Source organism: Phaethon aethereus, assembly GCF_964289735.1.
Source record: "Phaethon aethereus genome assembly, chromosome: 14".
NCBI classification, from domain to species: Eukaryota; Metazoa; Chordata; class Aves; order Phaethontiformes; family Phaethontidae; genus Phaethon; species Phaethon aethereus.
This window is the reverse complement of record NC_138590.1, coordinates 18041887-18050266: the sequence shown is the minus strand read 5'-3', so window position 1 is coordinate 18050266 and position 8380 is coordinate 18041887. Positions and strand designations below refer to the sequence as shown.

General features: G+C 38.1%; 1 protein-coding gene across 1 annotated transcript; it reads right to left on the bottom strand.

Moving 5' to 3' along the window:
- Positions 1 to 656: 656 nt before the first annotated feature.
- SAR1B (secretion associated Ras related GTPase 1B) lies at positions 657 to 7810 on the bottom strand (the record flags this gene model as incomplete). Its single annotated transcript, XM_082006284.1, has 6 exons — positions 657 to 773; positions 2198 to 2329; positions 2493 to 2596; positions 3183 to 3248; positions 4040 to 4159; positions 7753 to 7810. 6 exons carry the CDS (start codon positions 7808 to 7810, stop codon positions 657 to 659), a joined length of 597 nt encoding a protein of 198 aa, XP_081862410.1.
- Positions 7811 to 8380: the final 570 nt, after the last annotated feature.

The following is an 8380-nucleotide window of genomic DNA, read 5'->3' as shown; positions in this document are numbered from 1 at the left end:
TACAATGAAACTACTTTGTGGCCTTCTGTGTTTCAGGAAAATATCACACATATTCAGATCACCAGGCAGCCTCACTACTTAAGACACATTAAAATGAAACATTTTCTATTAAAGTTGCCAAAAACTGGATTTAAATTTATTGCATGACGTTGCATAAGAAAGTCTGTTATTGAAAACCGTAAGGCATCATGCAATTATCCATCAGCTAATTATTTATTATTCCTTGAAAGACGGTTATATACTCTAAAGTTATAAAACCAGTTTCAAAAAAGTACATAAAAAAATTTAACATAAGCATTAAATATTTTTCACACGTTCATTGTTTTTAGCTGTTAAAAAGTGCATTCAAACATACTGTGCTGGAAAGTTGCTCTGACCAAAAACGGTGCCGGAGACTTGTTAAATTAAAGGCTGCAAAAGAATGTTGCACGGGATTAGAAAGCTCACAGGTTGTGGTACTTAAACTTACAAACTTGCTTGAAGTAATAGTTCAATCTTCACACTTACAATTTAGCACACATGATGTAATTAGCTAAAAATGTGTATTTTTATAACTAAACAGTCAAATGAATTCAAGTTACGTACACCGAGTGATCAAATAAGGAGCAGACTTAATATTCAGACATGGGACAGAATGTACAGATGCGATTTTGGCATTAATCAATGTACTGTGCCATCCAGCGGAAGCCTTCTCCATAGCCTTGTCTCTTTAGCACGCTGCACATAAACACTTCTAAAGGCCTTGCGTTCAATTCTTTCAATGGTATACTGCCCTGCAGAGAGACACAAGTATTGCAAGTTACAGTACTGTTATAAAAAGACAGCCACTGTACATGGGCATTTGTTTCTATGGAATGCCATTATTTGTGTCAGATACTGGAATTTTAGAAAATAAATTAATCTAAAAGATGTACGTGTTACTAAGATTAGGCTCACTTAAGAAATACAGGAAGCATTTTCATGTGCATCCACGTTTGAGGAGGGTGAAGTACATGAAAGCAGAATGCAACAGCAAGTACTTGCACAGAGAATTTGAGAGTTTGTGTGGTTTTCAGGTGCAGTTCCCTGCTCTGTTTCCAACAACTTTACAACCAGGTAAGAAAAGCATTTGCTACCAATTGTAGGACTGACCATCGCAAGAGTGCAAGTTGCTTGCTTGGCAAATCAACACAGTGCAATAAAGCTGTTGCTCAGCTGGAGATTCGCAATGGTATTCATACTTCATAGACTACATGCAGTGTTGTAAAAACCATGGCAAGATAAAAAAGTCAGTAGTAACTGTTGATAGCCCATTACACCGATTCTAAAACTAACCTGTGCAATTCTCTTTCATGTGGAAAAGAAGGTGGTCAAGATTTGTTCCTGCTCAGCCTAAACCCTGACTGGCACTGAACTTTAAGGGAAGCATCTAAGAGTAAATACTCTTGGAGGAAAAGAGGAATTACAAGACCAGGTGCCCTCCTCAGCAGAGCACACTGCTGGTCATCTAATGGGAGCTGGGACAGAAGCCACACTGGAATGGCTTTGTCAGCTGCACAGAGGTGTCTTTCCAAGGGCAAAGGACAACAGTGCAACTGCATTCTAGCGCCCTGTTTCCAAATGTCTCCTACAAGTAGTACACTGTATTTACTTTAGTAAGAGTGGAAGTATCACAAAGATCCATAATCTAAATCTTCCTTGTTGTTACCAATGCCAGCAGGAACTTTTTTCTTCCTCACAACCTACAAACTCAGACTTCCACAATGGTATAGATCTATTGCTAAGCTTTAGGTAAACATGTTAAGTAACAAATTGTACTATGTTTGCACTTTAAATGAGAAAAGTCACTTACTGAAAGACGTCAAGTTTTCTCTTATAGTTCTCACTAGAACTAAAGCCTCTGAAAACTTGCTCATTCTTCTAAAGTACTGCATTGGAAAGTTGAAGTACTAAAAATTAGCCCAATTACAGTTTAGTCTTCTCTGAAAAAATGTGGCATTAAATATGATGTAAAAAAGTTGTAGTAGAGATGCATCTAATGCACACCCACAGACACCAGAATTCGTTTCATATGTAGTTATGTCGTAAGTACTTTCATAAATTAAAACCCATTTATTTTGTGTAGCTGGAGTGAACTGCACTCAACACGTAAATATAAGGCAAACAAACTCTCGAACAAACAAAAAAACCCCCACATACACAAAAAAGGAAGTATTACCTTTCCTGTTGTCTGGCCATACAGACCAAACATCTCTCGTAACCTCTCTTCACTAATGGCTTCAGGTCTGTCAATCTTGTTACCAAGAATTAGGATAGGCACATTAGCAATAGTTTCATCTGTCATTAGTGACTACAAAGGAAAAGAGAAAGGAGGGGAGATTAATTTAGAATACAGAAGGTCAAATCGCCACTACTCATGTCCAGGTGGCAGCAGAGATCTGTTGGACACCGAGAATTTGAGCTTATTTCTTAGAAGTTAAAGTTAAAACTTCCAAAAACCTATTTGAACTTACATCAAGTTCTTCTTTTGATTCAAGCAATCTTTCATGATCTGCACAGTCCACCAAGAACACAATGCCATTAATGGCAGGCAGATAGTTTTTCCACACTCTGCGAGCTACAAGGAAGATGTGAATTAAAAACAAAAGAAAATTATCCCAAAATTCAGAGATGCACATTACTAATTAAGAAGCAACAGGTTTTAGTGTCTGTTTTGGTTTTTTGATTTTTTTTTTTTTTTTTTTAAGTCTTAGCTTATGCTGCCAGTCTTCAGGATGCAATTTCATGTTTTACAGAGCTTGAAATAATGGAGAAGTATCATTCCCTTTACCTCACCACTTTATCTACCCCACATGCACACTGATGTACTGAAACTTTTTGTGTTTCCCCAATAATTATGTCAACAAAGGTAAGTATGAATCATAAAGGCCTTAAAGGTAAATGTAAGCAATTCAAAGTACAGAATCCTCTTCAAAATACACATATCTGTCAAAAATTTCTGTTCCACTGCAGCTCTTGCCAAACTGTATTTGGGATTTGTGATAGAGAGTGAGACGAACCACAGAGCAGTGAATGTTTTATATACTGTCAAAGAGAGCATGGGAAGTCAATCCCTGCAGCATGGTCATATTTCTGATCAAAAACAAATGGACTGTAGACAAGTCTAACTCAATTCAGCGAAGTGAGTCAACGTATTCTCTTACCTTGAGCATGTCCACCCAGATCAAAGGTAGTGAAAGTCATGCCAGCAATTGTCAGCTCTTCTGAAGCTAGAAATACACAGAATTATGTTCTCTGTGAAGATTATGCAGTGCACTGGAACAGTCTAACCTTCTATCACGTAGATTTTACTTTCTCTTGGGTCTTTTCAGTATTTTGTTATTCAAGAAACAAATCAGAGCAAATATTTTCTCTCAAAGTCAATGACACATTTGTTTAACAATAAAATTCTATTAACCATTAAAACACATGCAAAACATCTACAATACTAAGGACAGCAGAGAATATTCGTACATTATTTATCCCTACACATTACACAAACAACAGTTGGCTCTGGCATCAGGTTTGCCAAAGATGGCATTTCATGTACAATACTGTTCAAGGTTTCTCCTCTTCAAATCCTTTCCCAATTTATCACTTCCTTACTGCACTTCACCAATCCACTTTTTTAACCCACACTGAACTTTTTCTCGTGAGGCTACCACGATAACAATTACACAGCAACCTCTGAGCAAAAAAAAATCAAGAGGGTCTACATAAATGCTAATTTTCCAGCTGCACAGAGAAGCTGCTCTCAAACACTGCAAGCCCCAGTTTCCCCACAGCTTCCGTAATCCAAATTCTCAGGTCCATCATTCTGCCCGTTACTCAGCTCTTAATTTCAGATATAACACACTGAACTATCCTACACATTTATTTTTTTTAATATTACTTGAACTATCTACAGATTGCAATCCCAGAAATTCCTTATACTGTTGGTCTTATGATGTATAAGCAGATGCTGCTTTTCCTGCAACACTTTAAATACTCTCTAGCTATGGAACCAGCAATATTAACTTACTGGGGTGTAATGTGGGGACATGTTGTCCCAGTCTATCATCTTTGAGCATGTGCAGCAGCGTAGTTTTTCCAGCATTGTCCAGTCCAAGAAACACTAGTTTGCCCGATTTCTTGTACAGTCCTAGAACAAAGAAGGACCTAGTGAATAGTCAGTTAAATTAGTGGGAGTTAATTTCTAGCACTAGAGATGATTGTGCTCCCAGGAACAAAGTGTTACAGTCATGGTACAAAATACAGACCAGCCAAGCTCCATGCACATTTTATCAATGTCCTTTATCCATGCTCTCCTACTCACACAAACTACATTCACACTTGCTCATGTGCCTGTTGCACTACTATGTGCAGCTTACAGGATATTTAGCAGGACAGGGAGAGGAACACAACTGATATAAACATGTCATTCGTAAGTGCATTTACATTATCTTAGGAAAACCACACAAAACAGGCCTAAATTTTGCTTATTCTGCCCCAGCAAAAGGACAGTTTTGCTCACAGGTAGTGGAGAAGGGTGTGTGTGCAGGTAACAGCAGGCTCCAAAATATGGACCATCCCAGACCTGAACAGAGGGTGTTTTTTTCAGCTACCTCCAATTATGATAAAAAACGAGGCAAAAGGAAGTTCAGACCTCAACGGATCTATTACAGAAAAATTAGTTTCAATGTCAATAGTCATAATTAGCCTATGTATGAATTCTTTTATGTTGATTCATATGTTATTTTGGCAAAAGGTAACATTCACCCATACCCCTAGCTAAATTGTATGGATATATCCTGAATGGCGCCGTCAGGGCAATTCTGACACACTTGCTGTCATGTGATAATGCTTTCAGTAACAGGAATAAGAAATTTTATTTTCACTGATTGTCATCTGTATAAAAATGCCTTTTCCCCTTTTTTCCTCTACTTGTAACCCCAGTAAATGCAACAGTTGCTATGAAGGAGAGGAAGGATGTGCAAAAACATGAACACCATATTTTCTGAAGTTTGAGGTTATCAGAGGGGGTTTCTCTTAGACTTGCCAACACTACATCCTATGCCAGGATTATTTTTCACTGCTTCAAACTGATCAGCATTCAGAGTAAAACATTTTCAAGACAAATCACATTCTGTAGTAGAAAAACTACTGAAGCAAGAGACTCTTAGCTCTGTCTTTTTTAAGGAGAAAATCTTCCCTTATTCCCTCTTCAAAGAGCTGTGTCTGGACACGACACACTGCACATCTCCTTAGGAACCACTACTGACCGCACAGCCTTCATCAGTGCTGAAAAGGGCAGAACACCTACAACATGGGGTGAGGGGAACAAAAAGAAGTATAAGCTGAAATTACATTTGTTTAAAAGCCAAACTGGGCTACGTTCCTAACAGAATTCTCTCTTCCTTCTGCAAAAGGACTGCAAAACACAGCCAAATATTTTAATGTGGGAGTCTAAGTCACCAGGACCTTTTACTATATAACATCACAGTATTACAGTACTTTACAATATGCTGAAGAAAAGTTTATCTTACCACCACTGTGATGATACAGAAACATTTTGTCAAATACGCAATCAGATTTTATTGTTAAAGCTCAACATCACTGCAGTCCCTACACTTAACTGCACCTTCTCCCGCAAGCACAACTGAAACTCCCGGTCTGCAAACTACGCACCTACGTCCTGTGCTGCAGCTCGGGGCCACAGGCAGGTGGCTGGTAGCCGTCCAAAGGGTGCACTGACAGCTGCCCTGGGTGTCTCTACATGAGGCGGCTAGCAGGCAGAGTGAGACACCAACATCAGTTTCATCAGGAGCCCCCATTTTTTCTTCTTATCTAATGTGTTATCCTCATACGTGTTTTAGCCAGTGGGATTTTAATTGATGCTGTTGCACAGGTGGCTGCTCAAACAGCCTTGTTGATGCCACAGCATTACAGAGGCATATGTGCCTCTGCCTGGCTGACCTTTACACTGCCGCTGTTTGCTCACCTCTCCCTCAGCCTTTAAGTTAATCTCTGGGATTGCATTCTTGCAGGACATGTTTTGTAACTTGCAGGAATGAACATTCTCTCATATTCCCTGTCCTATTTCATTAGTGATCTTTATTACTACAGGAACTGTAGAGTATCTTCACTACTCTTCCAAATACAACTCTTACTTCCCAAACTCACCTTCTCACATGCCCAAATATACATTAACTATTAAACTACAGAATGGAGGAGAAAGTATTAATGTTTACAGAGAAAGAAGGAGTGAGCAAACATTTTCATATATTAACTTATGTCTCAGGAGAAACTCCAGTCCACACTTACCTTACGAATTAAACAAAACTCTACTAAACCACAGTAAATAATATTTTTGCCACACTCAGCCTGGACATCCAAGAGCCTTTGCTCCCAGATTAGGTGCTGCTGCTTCCTCTGAAAGATTTCACGCTTCCAAAGTGTCTTTCATAGAAACACAAGACAAACAAGCAGCAATACTTCAGCTATTAGCTACACTGAGACCAGAAGGGGTTTTTTTTTGTACATACATATATATATAAAAAAAGATTCTTTGTGCATTCTGAAAAGGTAAGTGTGCAAAGACATACTTCATAAAGTGATCGTATCAGCCTGCTAACAGGCCAGCACAGGGAACTGCAGTGAGCTTCCCAAATGTTATAATCAGCCTTCTTTGACTGTAAATGTAAATGAGAATGAAAAGAGAAAGTGTTTCTTCTGGAATAAGAGGGACATATTAAAAGTAATTCTTCCTACTTCAAGCTCCAATATCTTTCACCAGAATTAGACTTTGCATGCACAGGAATGGGAAAGCGGGCTAGCATGCAGTAATCACTGCTCAGCTAAGTAAGAGGAGATAAGAAAGATTAGTCAACTTAGTTAAAATTTCACTGGCTAGTATTTTGATAGTAGGCCAAGGGTCCGACACTCAGCAAAAAAGTTTAAACTTTCAACTGATAAAAGGCAGGTGCCACAGCTTGCCATGATTCCTTAGTCTCAAAACGCTTTTTATCCACTTAAGAAAATCCTTCAAATTTGTAAATTGTGCCTTTTACCTGTGATCTGCAACTTCTGTTCCTTTTTTTAGTATCCTAACATTCCTTTTCCTCTTGTCCCCCCCCCCCCTTCTTTTAATTCCTGTTTTGCATAAGCTAGTATTTCACCTTGGATTGGTATGGATTGCGGATTCCTTTGGCCAAGAAATACTTTTGTGAGGCTCTTGCAACAGATACCAATGAGCTTTCACACTGATTTCAGTGACACCAGTCACAGAATAGTGCACTGCTGAACATGAGCAAAGGGTTCAATATCCAGCACTAATTTTTTGTAGTCAGTCCCTCATATTTGGATTCTCAAGTGATATCTTCATGTGTAAAAGAACTGAACTGAAATAATTGAGTTCAGTTCTTTACAGCAGAGAAGAATCAGGAGAAACTCCATGAAAGTCAGCTGAATTACACCAACTTAAATGTAGTATGACTGGAAAAATCAAACCTATTATGTTCATGAAAGAAAATCTAATTTTTTCAAGAGGTTAAAGGATTAATGTAAGATTGAATGGAGAGCACGTTCTGGAAATACTCAGTATTGATAAGTGAAACTTTTGTTTGAGTGTTACTGAATATACACCAACATAAAAATTATTATTTAACCAGTGGCTATGTTTGAAGATAACAGAGGTGAACAGACATTTTATAGGAGACTAGCAAAAAGGAAGAACTTCAAGCAATAAAAACTTACCTAAAAACTGTAAAACGCTACTGAAACCACTGTAAATCCAATCAAATATGAAGGACATATCTGAATCTTATAGTCTGAAATAAACAGAAAATGTAATGCATTTAAGACCTGTCAGAACAGCACATTAAACATTAAGCTATTTATAGGTTACAAAAATAATTAAAAGTCCTGGGTGAAAAATAAAACAATTTATTTTTGGTAAACTGTATCATGGACCAATTAAGTGACACACACAACATGTTAAAAAATTCATGTAGAAATGAAAAACAAAATCCAGACCTTGTGATTCAACAGCAGAGACCTTTTCCTCCCCTTGGCAAATACCAGGTGGACAGAAGTCTTTGCAACAAGTAAAAATAATTTTATCTTAAGTACAGTTTGTTAGAGGTGTGTGATGTTCCCGTGAAGATTTCAAATGGATCTTCACATAAACTTTTAAACTGGGAAAAAGTGGCACTTTTTAAGAGGGCAATAAAGGGATGTCAGTGCAGAACCAGTGCTGCAGCTGCCCTTGGGAGCTGTTGGGGTTTGAAGCAGAGACAATAAGAGGTGAAGAAGTTCTGTGAAGTTGAATCCAGAGAAGTTTGATACCAAGTAAATCCCTATTGTCTGCACAGAACCTGTCTGG